This window comes from Schistocerca serialis, chromosome 7, assembly GCF_023864345.2.
Source record: "Schistocerca serialis cubense isolate TAMUIC-IGC-003099 chromosome 7, iqSchSeri2.2, whole genome shotgun sequence".
Taxonomy (NCBI): domain Eukaryota; kingdom Metazoa; phylum Arthropoda; class Insecta; order Orthoptera; family Acrididae; genus Schistocerca; species Schistocerca serialis.
The window spans coordinates 539385334-539406513 of record NC_064644.1 but is presented as its reverse complement, the minus strand read 5'-3'; the positions used below and the strand labels follow the sequence as shown (position 1 = coordinate 539406513).

The 21180-nt window shown below is 41.9% G+C and overlaps 1 protein-coding gene and 1 non-coding gene across 2 annotated transcripts; both read right to left on the bottom strand.

Moving 5' to 3' along the window:
• Positions 1 to 1084: 1084 nt before the first annotated feature.
• LOC126413228 (uncharacterized) lies at positions 1085 to 1579 on the bottom strand. The gene has a single exon (XM_050083126.1). The coding sequence runs from the start codon at positions 1577 to 1579 to the stop codon at positions 1085 to 1087; it is 495 nt and encodes a 164-aa protein (XP_049939083.1).
• Positions 1580 to 11932: 10353 nt separating this feature from the next.
• Trnas-cga (transfer RNA serine (anticodon CGA)) lies at positions 11933 to 12007 on the bottom strand. The gene has a single exon. It is a non-coding gene; the product is annotated as a tRNA-Ser (tRNA).
• Positions 12008 to 21180: the final 9173 nt, after the last annotated feature.

The following is a 21180-nucleotide window of genomic DNA, read 5'->3' as shown; positions in this document are numbered from 1 at the left end:
TGATAATACTGGGCGCGAGCACGTCGCCATAGATCACTGCCACATACTTTAGGAAAATTGCGTGACCTGTGATGGATATACCGTGTCTAATGTGTCTTGAAACGTACGACGGAGTTTTTGAATCCATGCTACTTACAACCTCTGCTGTATTGCCGTCAAAGGAGAATCAACACGGCCTTGAGCAAGGAGTATAATTTTTCAGCTCATCAGTACGTTCTCCATCACAGCAAACTTCTTTAAGGAAATGTTGAAGCGGGAACGGTGGACCCTGACGTCTCCTACGTTTTATTTTGCTTCAAACGATCAGCTCAAATCAAGAGCAAAGTAATAGAATAGGAATTACTGCTAGGAAACCTCTCAGGCAAGAAACAATTTTACGTCACACTTCATGTCCACATGAATAAAAATAACGTTAAAAACTTTTATCTGTATCCTCGGAAATGAACTTACTTATTTACTCCAAATACGTCTAAGAGTGGTACCTTTCTTTTTGTGCTGTAAGATGACAGAAATTGTACAAAGAATGAAAATCGTATGCTAGACAGGAAGAACCGTATCTATAAAACTATTGTAGTGACTTACCTGATATAATATATCTTCAGCGTACCAGCAATACATGAATACTTCGTACATGATGAGTCCCAAGTATCCTTGCAGCATCAAGAGCGCTGCAATGTTCTCGGTATTCTATAAATGGAACGATATACAAAAATTACAACAGGAAATTCATTACTACATATACAAATGTGTGCCAGGTGCAGTGATGTGCGTATGGAAGAGAAAAATAAAACTCATTTAAGCGGTTGATGGACATAGAACATACCGTAGAACTTTGGTAGAGTGTGACGCAAATAATGACAGTAGCTCCCATGAACTGAAGGAGAACTGTTTTGCTCACAAGCCTTTCGACTTCCTTAATCAGCCTGTAAATCGAAAAGGCAATCGTACGCAGGATGTAGGATAATACTTGAAGATTTTTAAATTGACTTATCGTCACAATGAATGCGGGTTTAAGTGCTTAGACATTTTGCGACTATATTTTTTATCAAAAGGAGCCATTTAACATGTACCTTGCAATGCATACTCACTCTATGACGTCCTGATGGTGCTCGATGCAGCTGCAGAGATCTTTCCACATCATCTCGCCACTGGAAACTTCGACCGAAAGTTCCTCCTCTGTCTTCTGCTGTTTAGTACTGGTAGTGCTGCGGTTTCCACTCACTTTCCCAACACGTCTCAGTCTAGCATTGAGAACCTCCAGTTGACCAGCTGCGTGGATTATTGTGGATACAAACAGCAAGTCTGGACCCACTGCAGTGAAGAAACTGTACTGCATGCTGAAGTACTGCAGCGTGCTGAGTATTTCGTAGTACGGTGTCTGAGTGTCCCTGCTGGAGTACCAGGCCGTGGCAGGAAGTTCCCTCTCCGGTGGAAATACGCCGAGCTTCCGCATGATACTGGGAATTGTAGCCCACACGCCAGGCATAGACCCTCCTAGAAAGGTCATGTACAGCGTGACAGCTCTCGCAGATCTGTACGATGCGTCGAGGATAGAGATTGTTTCTGAATCGCCAGTCATCTTATGTTCCGCGCTGATATCGTCTATTCTCTGCACCATGCGAAAAAATTCTTTTTGTCTCAAAACGAAGCTAAAGAATTTTATTAGACTTAGAATTATGCTAATCATAAGACATGTGTCATGGGTGATTTTGTCAATGTTTCCCCAGAAGTGCCAGAGACCCTGAGTCTGAGCGACGAGGAAGCTGAAGAGTGTGAAGAGCACCCATGCTCTGTACAGTAGATACCACTTTGGTTGGATCCATGGCGGTCTCCACATACCAGCAAGCGCAAGAACACGAGCATTTATCCACAGTCCAGTATCTGACCAGGGTACGTTCTCAGACATCGCGCCCAGGTCACCTGTTAAAGAATCACGCGGTATGTATAAAACTACGACCCTACATAAGATCCTCAGTTTTGAGGGTGAGTCAAATAAAAACCTTAAATTTGTAATAAAAAAAACGAAATTTCGCTCCTTTATCCTGTAAGTTGGTAAGCGTGCTACGAAGAGCGTGCAGAATGACCTGTAGGTGGCAGCCTAGTGCAGATGCACACATACCGTCGCAGTATCAGCGTAAAGACGGCTGCCCCACTTGCGACTTGCACTAGGGGAGTACAGCGCTCTGTTATTCGGTTTTTGCGTAGTGAAGGTGTGAAAACTATTCAAATTCATCGATGAATGAATGGGCAGTATGGTGATGCATGTCTGTCACAGCACGATTGGAGTAGGAAGTTCGCAAATGGTGTGTCTTCAGTGGAAGATGCTCCTCGTCCAGGTTAGGCACAACGAGTTGTGACTCCACAGAACATTGCAGCAGTCGAAGCCACAGTGAAGGAAAACTGCCGACTGACACTGAATGACATAGCAGCATGTTTACAAATCAGTCCTTGGTCCGTACACTTGTTGATGCTTGTGAAGGACTTCTTCGGTGCTTTGAACGAGAAGGTGATGGCTCCCTTGCAGGAATCGTTACTGGGGACGAAACCTGGGTTCACTTCCACCAACCGGAAACTAAGACAGCGAGCAAGGAATGGGGCCATTCCTCATCACAAAGTGACATGTTTGGACCACTCAAAAACGCAATGGGAGGAAAGAAGTTCCGTTGTGATGAAGAGGTACGCTACGCGGTGCATGAGTGGCTGCGCGGACTACCAAAAGAATTTTTTTCTAAAGGAATTTATGCACTATGTGAGCGCTGGTGGACTTCCATTGAGCGTGGCGGAAATTGTGCTGGAAAGTAATACAGCTTTGTACTACTTCTGCACAATAAATAATATTTAAATGAATATTTAAGGTTTTAATTTGACTTACCCTCTTAGTTTGTACAATAGAGTGCCGAAAACGAATGCATTTGCCGAATGATTATGTAAAAACTCTTAAAACTTGTTAAACAAAACATTATTCTCCATGCCTACGTATTTGCAGCCGTCTGCCACTGGGAGGCTCGGAATTTTAGCGCGTAACGTGGGGGTGCGCACCGTACTACTGTCGCTGCGTGTGAAACGGCGCGCTGTGTTCGAGTTCGAATCCGCAGAGTCCGTCCACAAAAGAGCACTCTCTCCTTCAGCATTAGCACACCGCTGCCCTGCGACATGCGCAACACTCCGACGCCTTGGTTTCACTGTCATCGATCGTCCTCGACCAAGTCAGGACTTGACTGCATACGATTTTCATCTGTTTCCAGAACTTAAAGACCACCTTCGATGACTTCACTTTGATAGTCAAGAAGCGGTGCAGCCACATTTGAGGTTGTGGTCTGTCAACAAATATTGTATAGTGACGGGCCGCGCGGGGTAGCCGCGCGGTCTGGGCGTCTTGCAAAGGTCGGCGCGGCTCCCTCCCGTCAGAGGTTCGACTCCTCTCTCGGGCATGGGTGAGTGTGTTGTCCTTAGCGTAAGCTAATTTAAGTTAGATTAAGTAGTGTCTAAGCTTAAGGACCGATGAGCTCAGCAGTTTGGTCCCATAAGATATTACCACAAATTCCCTACAGTGACGGAATCAATAAACAGGTCTCTCGTTGGGAGAACTGTGTTCGTCACCAGGGTGACTATGCTGAGAAACAAATACGTAGATATGAAGAATAATGATGTAGAATGTTAGTAACGTTTGTTTTATTTGAAAGCTCTTAAGAGTTTTTACATAAAAAACATGGGGGTATTACTTCTCAGCACACCCCCGTGTATAAAATACATAAGAGCTTCCCATGATTCCGCAGCTAGAATCCAAACATTTTCAAAAAGTATGTTGTAAATTAGGAATAGACATCCACAACGATTTGACGTGAAAAGGCATATCACAAGAATAAAGAGTTTTGTGTGTACCCGATGGCCCATTGCGATTCATTGAAATTTTACTACTGGAGTGTAAAGGGTTAACTTCTAAACATATCGGTGAGCCGATTACTGGGTATTGCTCGCCATTCTGTAGCTGTGATAGAATTCATAGAGGAACTAGAGAAGGTCAAAAGGGTGCCCATCCAATTCCAATGCCAAACGCTGTAAGTGTCGTGTATCTTAGAGAATATTACTTTTAAAATGCCCGAATTATATAAGTACTATTACTTCGTCCCTCACGTTTGTAGTGACATGCCAGTGAAGTTAAAATAAGAATAAAACAAATGAACGTGGAGGTAAGCATATGTTCTTTCTCGGTTATACGAGTAGAAAACGTAATAGAAAGCGTAAAACATGATAATTCCGCTACAGTGCATCGATAGTTTGCCGGATTTGGATGCAGATGTAAGGTTATATTCTAACAGAATACAACAGATTTTATTAAAGGGGGAATATTTACTCCCTTACCGCTACTACTACGCATTATAGCACTGTTTGGTAATTGGTCTTCACGGCCGAGGGAATTAAGAGCACCGGCCGTGTAATGCTTTATTCTGTAAAGTGAGCTACTTCAAATGAGGAGATCCTACGGAACAGATTTAATTTCATTATATGTCAATTGCGTTTCATGACAGCGCTAGAATTATTTATGGTTCAGATTCCCACAATGTGTGAGTGTAGTGCAACATCTCAAACACATTGCTTTGCCACCAAAATTAAGTTTCTCATTCCGTATTTCTGGATTTCCGGAAGGCTTTTGGCACTGTACCACACAAGCCGCTCGTAGTGAAATTGCGTGCATGGTGTGTAGAAGAATCAAAAGCAGAGGTGTTAAAGGAAGCAACCAATGGAAGATTCCGTAACCTGTACCCACAAAATCATGACAAACGGTTTTGCCAAGCGCGCTCCATATTTTTATTCACCGGCAACTCCTAACATGATGCAAATCATTCTTGACAATTTCAAAACGACAGGCGAATGTTTCTGATAAAGGGCCAAAAAGATAGACGAAAATTTCACATGTACAGACAAAAATTTCAAGAAACAAGACGATAAAAATTATGAAAGTTTTAAGAGTTCAAGAGCTATTCCAGAAACATAATGATCGTTTTAAGTCTAGAACAACAGTTAACAGGTTACGCACAAGAGTGTGACGCACGAATGGAGTAATTAGACAAAAAATTGGGGGAGATGTTAAGAGATCTGAAGAGAGGACGTAAGAGATCATCTAGGATGCGACAAACAACCCCGAAAATAAGCTGGACACGATGAGTGAAGCTGGGAAAGACGCGACTGTTGAGCTACAAAAGGACTTACAAAAAAATAAGTAATGGAAGCACGTAGTCACGCATAACGTTTATCAAGATAAGAAGCCAGTGTAGGAATAGTCATCAAATAATGACCCGAATTTGGATAGGATCATCCCTGTTAATTAAAAAGATAATGAAGAAATAAAAATTCTGTTTCAATTTAAAGCAATTGAAGCCTATATCCGGTGTGCCAATTGTGAGGCGTTGGTGTAGTTATTAAACAGAGCTAACGAAACAGTGGTTCGACAAACAGTACGCGAATCGGTGAATTTTTGATGAGATGAGAAGATAGGCGCAAAGAGGAGGACGAATTGATAAAATTGACAGACAGACTGTCCAGCACATGGTGATTGTCCATCACCTATTGTGAACGTGCAATCAGCTGCATCAGTGTAAACAAATTATCAGGGCGTGGACGAGGGCGACGAAAGTAAACAATTTTTTTCCTGATCGAAAGTACGCTCTCTTTATGGACAGATCAACAGTCTACACCCCTAAATTGGGATTGAGTAGTTTCAGGACTGTCTTCCTAGATCTTGGTGCGCAGCTTATAAAATCAACTTTATATTTGCACACATCTTTGTGGAGAGGCAGCCGCAACAATGCGCGTGATCCCATGAAAGTGCAATACTTATGACTAGTTTAAATACGCTTTTCAGGAAGAATTCTGGGTGAAAAAACACAGGAAAATATCAGACTATACATTTTAGTGATGGAGCCTTACGCAAGTTCGAAGTTTCGAAATCCGACTCAGTAATTCAGAGAAGTGGTCAGGAGAAACCCGGTTTTGGACGCACCGTTAGAGGCAAAGGAGCTGATGCGGATATGACAAACCAAACTCCCGAACCGTATTCAAAAGCCACTGCATTAATTGGTCGTTATATTGACGTTGCAGACACATTCTTGTTTCTGCTTAGAGAACTTCGCTACGATCGGGAAACCGATATCGGAGAACCAGTGCATTTGGTACAGACTTACCACGATATAGGCCACCGATTCCGAAGTGGCGAGGGAGACATCCAGCTCGAAAAATGGGTAATCAGCGGAACGGAAATACTCAGTTTGGTTCGTGGATTCAGCCACATAGAACAGATGATAGGTGGAATCAGAGAGGACATGATGGCCAGAAAAGAGAGACCGCAGAAGCTTTTGATGTACGGAGCCAAAATCCACGAAGAAACCGATCAGAAAATGAAGTGGAACCGAGACAGTCGATAGCTGAGTGTCACACTTTGCCGTTAGACGAAATGAATCTGCTGGATCATTCGTTCTGTTATGACCAGATGAAATTACAACCATCTCGAAATAACTGGCGGTTCCTCATTTGCGGCGAGAGACGACTCATGGGAACTAAAACAGACGAAACATTGATTCACTTTATTACATGAATGATGAAAATGTTTACCTGTGGTGATATGATCGTTTATTACAAATGGTTCAAATGGCTCTGAGCACTATGGGACTCAACTGCTGAGGTCATAAGTCCCCTAGAACTTAGAACTACATACACCTAACTAACCTAAGGACAACACACACATCCATGCCCGAGGCAGGATTCGAACCTGCGACCGTAGCGGTCGCGCGGTTCCAGACTGTAGCGCCAGAACCGCTCGACCACCAGCGGCCGGCTGTTTTGTTACAGAAGAGGCTGATAGTTAAAACTGTCACTGACTATTAAAGCATCACTTGATACACTAATTAACAAGCTGTTCTCTTGAAGTATGATGTTCAGCATTTGCAAGAGTACATTTACATCTGAGATGGTGCTGTTGTGCCGAGAGAGATGGTGTTTCTTCTACAACCTCCCCATTCGCCAACGATATCGATGTCCTTTGGCAGCTTTGGAATGATGCTACAATCTTTGGATGATATCACACTCCGCGTATTAACAAGTTTTAGTTAGTGTAAGTTTAGGAACTTAGGAAATTAAATAATTCGGAAGTATTTTGTGCATTGTAAGAAGCATAGGAATTACGTAACTGGGAGGAATTTTGTGTTCTGTATGTGCGGTAGAAGAGTTTGTGAGCATTGAAGTGTTGGAATGCGGACATGTAGTTGTATTCAGAAAATGAATACTGGTTTGGTGTGATAAGAGACCACAAAATAAGCAAAGAACGCGGTTGGTAGAGTGATACTGGAAACAAGAGGAGGTCACGCAATAATAAGTTTACTATCCATAACTTTTCCGTGTGTACTGTGGGCCATGAAGATTATACACGATCACATTTGAAAAACTGAGACCAGAAGGCGTCGAAAATCGAATGATAGATGCCACATTTCCGACATTAACGTCTTTGTCAAGTAATGAACAGCCGTTTAGAGAGCCATGGTGAAAGGAAAAGAAAAGAGGAGTTGAGGAAGAATGATGAAGAGTATGTGGATGACTTCCGGTGGGATTCAAGCCAATGAAGCTGTATTGAAAGAATTACTGTAATGAGTCCACTGGATGAGACGTTCGGATGAATTTTCCCGATAAGGAGGCCTTGGGACTTGTGTGTTTTTAATTTGAGGCCAGCAGTGAGATTTATTGTGCGATGATTTCCGACAGCTATGGAGCACTCATGTTAAGTTGTTTTGCGAGACACGACGGAGCACCGAGTTTGTGGGCATTTTTGCTGTATCTGTGACTAAAGGCGGCACTAGCGAGAGGCACTGAGCGATCGTTTAGCAACGATTAGCATTGAAATTCACGTAAAGGTATGTGTGATCGACCAACTGATAATGTAAGATTACCTGTGTACTTTTGTATATACTGTTCGCAGGGGATACGACTACCGTCCAGAAGAAGACCATGTCACGCTAATTAAGGTATTTTATTTTACAGCAGTTATATCACCCATGCTGAAAAAACATTTTAACGTGAAAAACAGAGATAATATATGAAGACCGGTACAAGTGTTTGTAATTGATGGTGTAAAGAATTTTTCAATCGTGATGAGAGATGTTTCGTAGTCTTCAAACTTACGTTCGTGATGCTTGTGTATTTCAAAGTGGTTCTACGCAAGTGTACTGTGTAAGCCATATTTAAACTAAACCTTGATCGAGAGGAGTCAGCAAAAGAGAAAGAGAGAGACCAAGGCCCACAATATAAACCAGGAACTATGATTACATGCAGTACAACCACAGTAATTGATTGTAAGGTGCTTCAATAAATTTCGAAGTATGCACTACTGTCCATTAAAATTGCTGCACCAAGAAGAAATGCAGATGATAAACGGGTATTCATTGGACAAATATATTGTACCAGGACTGACATGTGATTACATTTTCACGCAATTTGAGTGCATAGATTCTGAGAAATCAGTACACAGAACAACCACCTCTGGCCGTAATAACGGCCTTGATACGCCTGAGCATTATGGCAAACAGAGCTTGGATGGCGTGTACAGGTACAGCTGCCCATGCACCTACAACACGATACCACAGTTCATCAAGAGTAGTGACTGGCGTATTGTGACGAGTCAGTTGCTCGGCCGCCATTGACCAGACGTTTTCAGTTGGTGAGTGAACTGGAGAATGTGCTGGCCAGGGCAGCAGTCGAACATTTTCTGTATCCAGAAAGGCCCGTACAGGACCTGCAACATGCGGTCGTGCTTTATCCTGCTTAAATGTAGGGTTTCGCAGGGATCGAATGAAGGGTAGAGCCACGGGTCGTAACACATCTGAAATGTAACGTCCACTGTTCAAAGTGCCGTCAGTGCGAACAAGAGGTGGCCCAGACGTATAACCAATGGCACCCCATACCATCAAGCCGGGTGATACGCCAGTATGGCGATGACGATTACACGCTTCCAATGTGCGTTCACCGCGATGTCGCCAAACACGAATGCGATCATCATAGTGCTGCAAACAAAACCTGTATTTATTTAAAAAAATGACCTTTTGACATTCGTGCACCCAGGATAGTCGTTGAGTACTCCATCGTAATCGCTCCTGTCTGTGATGCAGCGTCAAGGGTAACCGCAGTCACAGTCTCCGGGCTGATAGTCCATGCTGCTGCAAACGTCGTCGAACTGTTCTTGCAGATGGATGTTGTCTTGCAAACGTCCCCACCTGTTGGCTCAGGGATCGAGACGTGGCTGCACCATCCGTTACAGACATGCGGAAAAGATGCGTGCAATCTCGACTGCTAGTGATACGAGGCCGTTGGGATCCAGCACGGCGTTCCATATTATCCTCCTGAACCCACAGATTCCATACTCTGCTAACAGTCATTGGATTTCGACCAACGCGAGCAGCAATGTCGGGATACGATAAAGTACAATCGCGATGGGCTACAATCCGACCTTTGTCGAAGTCGGAAACGTGATGGTACGCACTTTACCTCCTTATACGAGGCATCACAACAACGTTTCACCAGGCAACACCGATCAACTGCTGTTTGTGTATGAGAAATCGGTTTGAAACTTTCCTCATGTCAGCACGTTGTAGGTGTCGCCACCGTTGCCAACCTTGTGTGAATGCTCTTAAAAGCTGATCATTTGCATACTACAGCAGCTTCTTCCCGTCGGTTAAATTTCGCGTCTGTAGCACCTAATCTTCGTGGTGTAGCAATTTTAATGTACAGCAGTGTACTTGCTCAATGTAAGTAGAGCAAATTCCGTCTAGCATCCACGGATGCCTTGGAAATATAACAATATAAACTAGCTGCACGTCCGCTAACAGTGGTTAATCTTGCTAAAAACAATTTTTTTTCGAATAAACCTTGTTAATATTAGTAGATTGATGTAACGTTACTTTTATCATAAAATATTTTATAACGTTGTTATGTGTCCAAGAAGCCTGAACTCGTTGACGTAAACCATTTCTGGCGTACGGAGCCAAACTCGTATTTGTATATATCTGTAAACAATTCACAGTGTTGGAAGGCGTAAGAGCCTGAGTATTTGGTTAGAATCTCAACGGCTATGTTTTTTGAGGTCACAGATACGTAATTATTACTGCTTTCTCACGAGAGTGCGTAGAATAATATTTTCTTATGTTACGGTCATGGATAAAGGTTTTATGTGGAAATTAATCACTGTATGCCTAATGTCATGATGTAAACTGTTTGAGGGTTTCTAGGTCACAGCCGGCGCCAGCAGAACTGAAGCAGCCGTGACTCAGAAGGGAGCCTTAGAGTGAGAGATTGAATGTTCAGTCTTTAGTAAGGCTCATTTGAAAATGTTGTGTTAACAATTATGAGAGGAAAAATATTGGCTGCTAATGACTCACCATGTGCATCAGAAGGGCGACGGAAAATGAGTGTCCGGGAGGTGTAGATATCTGCCTTGTATGGAATGCATGAATTACAGTTCACAGAATCGACATCGTCGACATTCACCAAATGTTCAGAACAAACCATAAACTTGCACGCCAGATGATCACAAAGGTTCGCACCATCGAGATCGAATGCGAACGCCTTGAGAGTTACAAACTGTGCGAGACGTTCAGCTAGTTATGCACTCTTAAATAATGTATATAGAATCATATTGGCGTAACAGTGTGAGTAGGCTGTTTAGGTTTTTATATTGGTAACGTCGTGTAGCGCTCTATATGGAAATCACTGGCTGTGCTGTGTGCAGTCGTGGCTGGGTGGCATTGTTGTAATATTCGCCATTGTAGTGTTGGGCTGTTGGCTGGCAGTAGTGGTGCTCGCTGTATTGCAGTATTTCGAGTAACCAAATTTTTGTGAGGTAAGTGATTTGTGAAACGTATAGGTTAATGTTAGTCAGGGCCATTCTTTTGTAGGGATTTTTGAAAGTCAGATTGCGTTGCGCTAAAAAATATTGTGTGTCAGTTTAAGCACAGTCATGTATAATTGTTCTTAGAGGACGTTTCATACTTAGACCCTTAGCCGAGGATACCTCACTGGAATCTTCTGATTTTATCCTTGTAGTTTGTGTAATTAGTGTAGATTTTGTTTATTGCTATCACGTAATTGTAGAGAGAATCTCCTTTGTAGTTGCAATCTTTCATTGTTGTACATTAAAACAGGTGTGGCACGCATGTAAATTTGCACCAAGTATTTCGCAGCTGCGCTTGGAATTAACTAGATATTATTTTCAGTGCTATGGTTATATGTTCTCTTATTTTTGCTCTTCAAATTGCGTTTTTTATGTGTTGTCGTATGAAATATTGTGACAATAATGGCGTGTGAAAAACGTATTACTAGGCTCCAAAGTAAACTGAGAAATGACAGTGAAGACGAAAGCAGTGTGTTAGCGCCACCATGTAATGAATTAACTCATGTTCTAAGTAGTAATTTGGTAACTGTGCATAGGGAAATGGAGCGAGCTGCAAATAATGGTGTAGGAAGTGAAACAATTAGTGAACAGGGAAGCATTATCGATCGATCGGTCGGGAACAGCTCGCCTCAGGATTCCGAAATGACAGGACACAATCTTGCAAATACTGTAGATTCAGGATTAGCGTCCTCACCGTTTTCTCAAATAAATCAAGACACATTTTCAGCTTTTCAAAATGCGAATATTGCCGGTTCAAGTGCACTGCCGATTAGCACTGAGGTACATGTTTCAGACACCAGTGCACTGTTATTACAGTTAATGCAACAAATGGGACAAAGGCTACAAAAGTTACACACTACGCTTGAACAAAATCAGAAACAAATGGGACACAATCTTCAAAAGCTAGACACAATGGAACAAAATCTTCAAAAGTTACACACAATGGAACAACACCAGAGACAAACATAGCAACAGTTGAAACTTCCTGGCAGATTAAAACTGTGCGCCCGACCGAGACTCGAACTCGGGACCTTTGCCTTTCGCGGGCAAGTGCTCTACCAACTGAGCTACCGAAGCACGACTCACGCCCGGTACCCACAGCTTTACTTCTGCCAGTACCTCTTCTCCTACCTTCCAAACTTTACAGAAGCTCTCCTGCGAACCTTGCAGAACTAGCACTCCTGAAAGAAAGGATATTGCGGAGACATGGCTTAGCCACAGCCTGGGGGATGTTTCCAGAATGAGATTTTCACTCTGCAGCGGAGTGTGCGCTGATATGAAACTTCGTGGCAGATTAAAACTGTGCGCCCTACCGAGACTCGAACTCGGGACCTTTGCCTTTCGCGGGCAAGTGCTCTACCAACTGAGCTACCGAAGCACGACTCACGCCCGGAGAGCTTCTGTAAAGTTTGGAAGGTAGGAGACGAGGTACTGGCAGAAGTAAAGCTATGAGTAGCGGGCGTGAGTCGTGCTTCGGTAGCTCAGTTGGTAGAGCATTTACCGCGAAGGGTAAAGGTCCCGAGTTCGAGTCTCGGTCGGGCGCACTGAAAATCTCATTCTGGAAACATCCCCCAGGCTGTGGCTAAGCCATGTCTCCGCAGTATCCTTTCTTTCAGGAGTGCTAGTTCTGCAAGGTTCGCAGGAGAGCTTCTGTAAAGTTTGGAAGGTAGGAAACGAGGTACTGGCAGAAGTAAAGTTGTGAGTACCGGGCGTGAGTCGTGCTTCGGTAGCTCAGTTGGTAGAGCACTTGCCCGCGAAAGGCAAAGGTCCCGAGTTCGAGTCTCGGTCAGGCGCACAGTTTTAATCTCCCAGGAAGTTTCATATCAGCGCACACTCCGCTGCAGAGTGAAAATCTCATTCTGGACAGCAACAGTTAGACACAATGGAACAAAATCATCAAAAGTTAGACACAATGGAACAAAATCTTCGGAAGTTAGAAACCACACTTGAACAAACACGTGAAGATTTAACTACTGAGTTACATAACATTGAATCGAAATGTCAAAAAGTCTGTAATGACGTAAAAACACAAATTTGTGAGCATTTCCAACCTCTTTTTTCGCGTCATGAAAATGCATTACAGAATCACGAAGCAGCCATAAAAGAACTGGAAACTATTGTTCATGAAAATCACGACACCTTGCAAGCTATAATTGACTCAGTTGCATCTACCGATTCGGTTACGCAACTTGCAAAAACTCAGAAAAACTTGAAGGACACAGTAGATACGATTTCAACACAAATGGACACTCTGAAACTTGGTTCAGAAAAACACACAGAGGAAATAATTTCACTAACGGATAAAGTAGCCGAACTTGCAGATCAGTTCACTAACTTATCTACAAAGGTACATGATGATCTGAATGACACAAGACCTGTAGCCTTCACGGACACTGAAGAGTATGAACAAATTAGAAAATTAAAAACTAAATCAAAATCAAATCAATACACAGTACAAAAGAGAAATCCGGGAAGTACAAGATCAGTTGGCATACAAGAATTACATATTTCAGAGGACACTCGCGCTCCAGTACGGGAAGAGGGACATAGAAATACGGAACAACCACAAAATAATAACACAGGACACTTCGGAAATTATGAAAGAATTTGGCAAGGCGCATTGGATTTTGAGATGGAACTGCCGAAACGAAGTAACAATGAGCGATGTGCGACTCGCCGACATGATGATTTTCGCTATAAGCTGTTCATTACTACACGTAAATTCAAAACATTTAAGAATTCTGACAACGACATTCATCCACAAGCATGGCTTCATCAATTCTCTCATTGTTTTCCTCCCAACTGGTCATTGGAGCACAGGTTCGAATTTTTGTGTGGCTACTTGGAGAATGAACCAGCTGTAAGAATGCGATTGGTCATTCACGATTGTCACAGTGAAGGAGAATTTTATCATACCTTCCTCTCAGCATATTGGTCTCAAGCTACACAAGACCGAGTAAAACATAGCATCATAATGATGAAACGTTTCGAACAATCTGAATTTTGCAGTCTTATGAAATATTTTGAAGACATGTTGCATAAGAATCAGTATCTTTCAAACCCATACAGCCCCTCAGAACTCATCCGCATTTGCTTAATCAAATTGCCTGAACATTTACGACATATTATTTTAGCAGGACGTTGCAAGGACGACATTGAAGCTTTTCAGGGACTCTTACAAGAACTGGAAATTGACACTGACAATCGCGGAACGCGAAAACAGGAGCACAACAATTACAGGTCACATCTGTCACAATTCCGCAATGACAGAAATAATATAGGATAAGGTTATTCTTACAACGTAAATCGTGACCAAAACAGACACCACCCGTATGACAACAGTTGGCACAGTAGTAATAACTACAGGGAAAGATCACCTCTCTGTGGTAATTACTATCACAAAGACAATCAGAGAAACAGACAATATGGGAACCAAAATTATTACTATCAAGGGAGACTGAATAACTTTAGATGCAACGGTCCAGCGCGCAGTTACGATTCAGAGAGAAATTCTCCGCCACGTGACCAACAAGAAAGAAACTATGGAATCTACCGACATGACGACAGACGATATGATCGTAACGACAGACCTGAATTGCATCAGAACTGGCGGGATTCAAACAGAGCAGGGCCCTCTCGACAAGGTGAATTTGTAGAAGTTAGGTCTCCTAATCCCAATAACGAAGCACGCCAACAAAGAGACAGACAATGATTCGCACCGCAGGCAGCCACGGGCGCTGGCTGGCTCAGGGAACAATTACATAGACGCTAACCTTGAGAAAAATTTTAGCATTCTTTAGCGATGTACCATATACCACATGATAATTCCACTGAAACTGAAACTCTGCGTACTAGGAAGAGTAAAGGTTTACACCACATTTCACATGTGAAGCCGTTTATTGAAAGATAATCTGCTTTATAACTTTGTCTTTGCCATATAACATTTCATTTTACATTACTAGTAAGCTTTGTCAGACTTAGAATTTGTCAACATGCAACAATGTTTGAAGTTAAATATCCAGTCAAGAACCAAGAGAACTTATTTAAACAGAAATTACGAATGCATTGTTATTGCGAACAGACGACACAGTGTTATTGTGTGTGTACATTCTTTCTTGTTAGTTGCACGATTACGTAGCGACTATAAGGCTCACTTACTTAGAACATTTACCAGTACTGCTAATGAGATTTTAATGCAACATTTAGGTTTAGTTGAAAATACATTCTGGATTGAAAGTACTTTCTGTGAGATACCAGATGACACAGTGGTTAGTTTATGTGACAGCTACACGATTTTATCACGACGCTACTAATGAGTGACAATTTACAATGTTGCTTTTGCGGTGTTTCTGTTTTATATCTGCACAGTTTTTCTGAATTATTCTGGAAAGTAAAACATGTTTTAGTAGTAACTTTTGTGGTATAGCTACAATGAGACTGCCTTTTCCATAGCACAACAATACGTTACAGCACAGTACTTTCTTCATCACGGCAATAAGCGTAATAACTAAGATATCTATACGCAAAGCATTTCACTTTTGTTTATCATGAGGTATGTACATTGACTTCTGCAGAACTTAGCTTTCGGAGGACGATAACTACGACACTTCCACAGCGATTATCTTACAACAAGACGCACAGTTTAGCGCTACAGTACACGTATTTGAGTGATTAATTTTGTACTTAAAACATTTATTTTTAAAGATATTTGAAGTACAATGACACAAAGTTTTTCCACGATACATTTCATTCCATTGCAATAATCTGTAACACTTGAGGGTATAATTACATTAATCCTCAGGGCGGTACACGCTTATTTTGTGTACCATGTGTTTGGCAAACACAAGGAGCCCTAGCTAATATGGTATTTGCTGATACAACTTTACACCACGGTACCATATTTCTCTAACACATAATTTACACAGCTATCTGATCATTTAACTGAGAAACAAACATTTTTGTTTTACTATGTCAGTGACAGATATTTACGCAATTACACAGCTGGATAACTTCACACTTATGAAGTTGTATTTTGTCTGTACTGTGTTAACCCTTCATATTTTTCGGAACCATTGTGATATTATGAGAGCTTTGAATGATATATTTGGTATGGGATCATGATTTTTGAAGTACGTTTGAGGTAGATGACACTATTGAAATGAGCAGAGAATTTTTTTTAGGTTTTGAAATTACTGGAGGAAGCTACGACGATTTTGAGAATTGACTGAAATGTTATGATATTATTATGATGACGATGTGTATTATGCTGTTGGGATGTGTTTATGATCAATAAGATGATGCTACAATATATGAGGAATTTGATTATGCTTCGTAATTCTTATGATGAAATATTGAAGAAGTGTCAGCGAATATGCATATGTATAATAAGGTAACGAATAATGAAGAGTGGTTAGGGACTCAGATTTGTGCAAAAGGATGTTGGAAACCAAGAATCGTACTTTAAGAATTATGAAATGTGTGTACATGTGTGAATGTATTAGAATGCTGTCGAAAATTTTTTGGACACTGTTTTTGGTGTTGTTGTGGTCTTCAGTCCCGAGACTGGTTTGATGCAGCTCTCCATGCTACTCTATCCTGTGCAAGCTTCTTCATCTCCCAGTAGCTACTGCAACCTACATCCTTCTGAATCTGCTTAGTGTATTGATCTCTTGGTCTCCCTCTACGATTTTTACCCTCCACGCTGCCCTCCAATGCTAAATTTGTGATCCCTTGATGCCTCAAATCATGTCCTACCAACCGATCCCTTCTTCTAGTCAAGTTGTGCCACAAACTTCTCTTCTCCCCAATCCTATGCAATACCTCCTCATTAGTTACGTGATCTACCCACCTTATCTTCAGCATTCTTCTGTAGCACCACATTTCGAAAGTTTCTATTCTCTTCTTGTCCAAACTCGTTATCGTGCATGTTTCACTTCCATACATGGCTACACTCCATAGAAATACTTTCAGAAACGACTTCCTGACACTTAAATCTATACTCGATGTTAACAAATTTCTCTTCTTCAGAAACGATTTCCTGGCCATTGCCAGTCTACATTTTATATCCTCTCTACTTCGACCCTCATCAGTTATTTTACTCCCTAAATAGCAAAACTCCTTCACTACTTTAAGTGACTCATTTCCTAAACTAATCCCCTCAGCATCACCTGATTTAATTTGACTACATTCCATTATCCTCGTTTTGCTTTTGTTGATGTTCATCTTATATCCTCCTTTCAAGACACTGTCCATTCCGTTCAACTGCTCTTCCAAGTCCTTTGCTGTCTCTGACAGAATTACAATGTCATCGGCGAACCTCAAAGTTTTTACTTCTTCTCCATGAATTTTAATACCTACTCCGAATTTTTCTTTTGTTTCCTTTACTGCTTGCTCAATATACAGATTGAATAACATCGGGGAGAGGCTACAACCCTGTCTCACTCCTTTCCCAACCACTGCTTCCCTTTCATGCCCCTCGACTCTTATAACTGCCATCTGGTTTCTGTACAAATTGTAAATAGCCTCTCGCTCCCTCTATTTTACCCCCGCCACCTTCAGAATTTGAAAGAGAGTATTCCAGTTAGCATTATTAAAAGCTTTCTCTAAGTCTACAAATGCTAGAAACGTAGGTTTGCCTTTTCTTAATCTTTCTTCTAAGATAAGTCGTAAGGTTAGTATTGCCCCACGTGTTCCAACATTTCTACGGAATCCAAACTGATCTTCCCCGAGGTCCACTTCTACCAGTTTTTCCATTCGTCTGTAAAGAATTCGCATTAGTATTTTGCAGCTGTGACTTATTAAACTGATAGTTCAGTAATTTTCACATCTGTCAACACCTGCTTTCTTTGGGATTGGAATTATTATATTCTTCTTGAAGTCTGTGGGTATTTCGCCTGTCTCATACATCTTGCTCACCAGATGGTAGAGTTTTGTCATGACTGGCTCTCCCAAGGCCATCAGTAGTTCTAATGGAATGTTGTCTACTCCCGGGGCCTTGTTTCGACTCAGGTCTTTCAGTGCTCTGTGAAACTCTTCACGCAGTATCTTATCTCCCATTTAATCTTCATCTACATCTACACTGTTATATTTATAGAATTTTATTTTCTACACGTTTGTAACGCAAATTCTCAACCTGTGGAAATATTTTTATATGAGACTGTCACTGTAACGGAAACTGCTGTCGTAAATATTTCAGTAAGAAAGGTATGTGACCTTGATGTAATGCTATTTGGGTGCCCAGCTGAGAGATAGTCGTCTGACAAAAGAAAGCCATTAGGTGGAGAAAAAAAAAAGAGACCATTATCCTCGCTATTGACATTTCTTTGTCGAAAGCATCGCAAATACGACACACTCAAACTTGAAAATATATGATTACACTGTGGAGCTCTTAATTTATGATATTTACTAAAATGCCTAATGAAATGATGAGAGTCATTTTACAACTATTGTTTCTGCAGTTGAGAGATTGCTCATTTTGTTTAATATCTAGTTTCTAGCTGCACTGCAGCGTTGGTTAAAATAAAATTTTATAGATGTACTAATATAAATACTTTATGCCTACAGAGCCAGTAAATAATAACTTCATAATCTACTTCAAAAAAACGAGAGAGCACAAAAAGACATTTCCCTTCACAGGAATTGCATACATAATTTTTGTCAATGACTGGGTAACTTATTTAGTAGTGTAAGTTAAGGTGATGCATCATCTAGTGTTAAGATGTAACATAGGTATTAAACATGGCCATTTGTACTATAATATTTTTTCTGCTTGAGCTTTCTCATGTTTAGATATAAGTTATTGCATTTGCTGCTGCTGTTTGACAGGCATAGTGCTACTAAATTTCACTTTGTATTACTCTGTTAAGCCAGTTTTACTACAGATTTATTTTTCTTGTTGCTGCACATTGGCTCATATTAGTTGAAATGTTGCATTTGCTTGGTAATTTAAATCTACTGCTGCTTGCTTTGCCAATTTCCATTTTTTTGTCATTGCTGTTTGTGTTAATTGTTTTGTGCTGCTGCATTGCCTCATCCCTTAGTATATATATCTGAGCTCAGTAGATTTAAGTTAGCTTAAAATGGGGTAGGCTATATAAGAGAACGAGTTGTGATGAATTGGAAGAAATGCATTGAGAAGCTATAAGAATATGGTTTGGCCAAAAAGTATTTTGAAAGAGGATATGAACAAAAAAGTAGGGTTTGGAGACAACAAGTTTAGGTAGGATTTTCTTGGAAATAAATGATGTAAGATAATGGAAAATAAATAATGAGGTAAGAAATATGTGAACATATAAATACAGAAAGCATGCTTGGATAGGATGTTTTGGTGAAAACAAATGTTGAAATAAGACGAAAGATCTATGGAATGAAGTTTTGGGTTGGACTGCAGTACTAAATGTTACACTGGAAACGAACCCTGTCCTTTCCATCGTGTTATCCCCCTATGTGTTTGTGTACTCTTGTATATTTGTGTTTTTCCTGTCTTTATGTGTTTAGGTAATAAGAGTTATGTTGTAGAATTTTTCTAATAATGTGTTATTTACTTTGTAAAGATGTTTAGACATTATTTATTCTGTTTTGTTTTAATGTTCATGTGTGAAGTTGATGTTTCAAAAGTTATTCTGATCTTTTATGTAGGTACTTATGTCATAATTCTTGTAACACTGGTGTACGTGTTTATTTCTATTCTTTTGTAAAGCCTGTGTTATCTGTATTGTTATGTTCTTTAATGATGTATTTTGTACCTTTGTTATTGTATTTTTATGTTATCGAATTGTAATTGTTACCAGTTCTTCAAATTAAGTATCATGTCACTGCACACGTTTCTGTTGGTCATAATATATGCACAGTATGTGAGAAGTTGGGACTGTAAGTGCTCGCACGTATGTTGATAATTCAGCAAGGGACTGGATAACAGCATTACTGGTTCTAAGGACATTCCAAAAAGTTTTGTGAGTACACAAGTGGTGGTTTATGGACTTGCTATTGTTGTGACTTGGCCAGACAGCCAAGGAACTGTGAGGTAGCCGAAAGGCACACGTTTAAGCTCACGCAGGCTGGCGTGAGGTCTGGAACAGGTCAATTAATGAATACTAGCAAATAAAGTACGTAGCTTCTGGAATACTTAACTTTAATCCATAGTTGGTGAACATCGCTCTTGATGATACATGAATTACAAGATCAATAGCAAATGATAATGGTGCCTTGCTAGGTCGTAGCAAATGACGTAGCTGAAGGCTATGCTAACTATCGTCTCGGCTAATGAGAGCGTAATTTGTCAGTGAACCATCGCTAGCAAAGTCGGCTCTACAACTGGGGCGAATGCTAGGAAGTCTCTCTAGACCTGCCGTGTGGCGGCGCTCGGTCTGCAATCACTGATAGTGGCGACACGCGGGTCCGACGTATACTAGCGGACCGCGGCCGATTTAAAGGCTACCACCTAGCAAGTGTGGTGTCTGGCGGTGACACCACATTCCTCCCCCGCAAATCGGCGAACGGCTGTGTTATAAGGCTTCCGCCCGCCGTGGGGAGGACCCCATGCTGACGTATACGACGAGGTGGGGAGCCAAACAACAGGCGAGGCTGTGCCACCCGCATCCTGCCATTCGGTCCGAGGGGAGCTAGGAAACTCCTGAAAACCTAGTCCAGTGTGCACGCCAACATGCGGTGTATGCGCCCGAAGAGCGACAAGAGAGGCCGAAGGGTCGACCTCCATCAGAACGGGGCACCCGACGGGCGAAGACGACATCAGGTCCGGAGCGGGCAATAGTTCCGTGTCGTAGGACAGCTGGTCACGGGAAGCGCTCGGCGGCGCGTGACCCAGGGAGGATCCCGGTGGTTGCACCGACGCGTCCACGGCGGGCATCGCCGGCGGGAGAACAGGCGGCGGTGGCGGCGCGTCGCCATGGGGCAAAATGGAAGGCAACGTTGGTAACACCTGTGGATGGGGCGAGACAGTAGATGGGTCCCCAGGGCGCTGACCGGACGGCACCGTCGCTGAAAGCAGACGGGGAGCGGCTGAACCCGTGCGACGACAGAGGCGCAGCTGATTGAGATGCCGACGCACCTCACCAGAGGCCCCCAAAACCAGATACATAGCGCGCCCGAGGCAGCGAAGAATGCGCCCTGCGAGGCAACGCCGTGAACCTCGATAGTTGCGATAGTATACAACGTCGCCTGGAGCAAAAGCAGGTGGCTGCCGCTGCACACGGACCTGATGCGGCGGATGTAGCAAAGTCATCAAGGTTTGA

Excerpts from the sequence above, each read along its gene's own strand:
- LOC126413228 (XM_050083126.1), bottom strand. The coding sequence starts at position 1,579 with ATGACTGGCGATTCAGAAACAATCTCTATCCTCGACGCATCGTACAGA.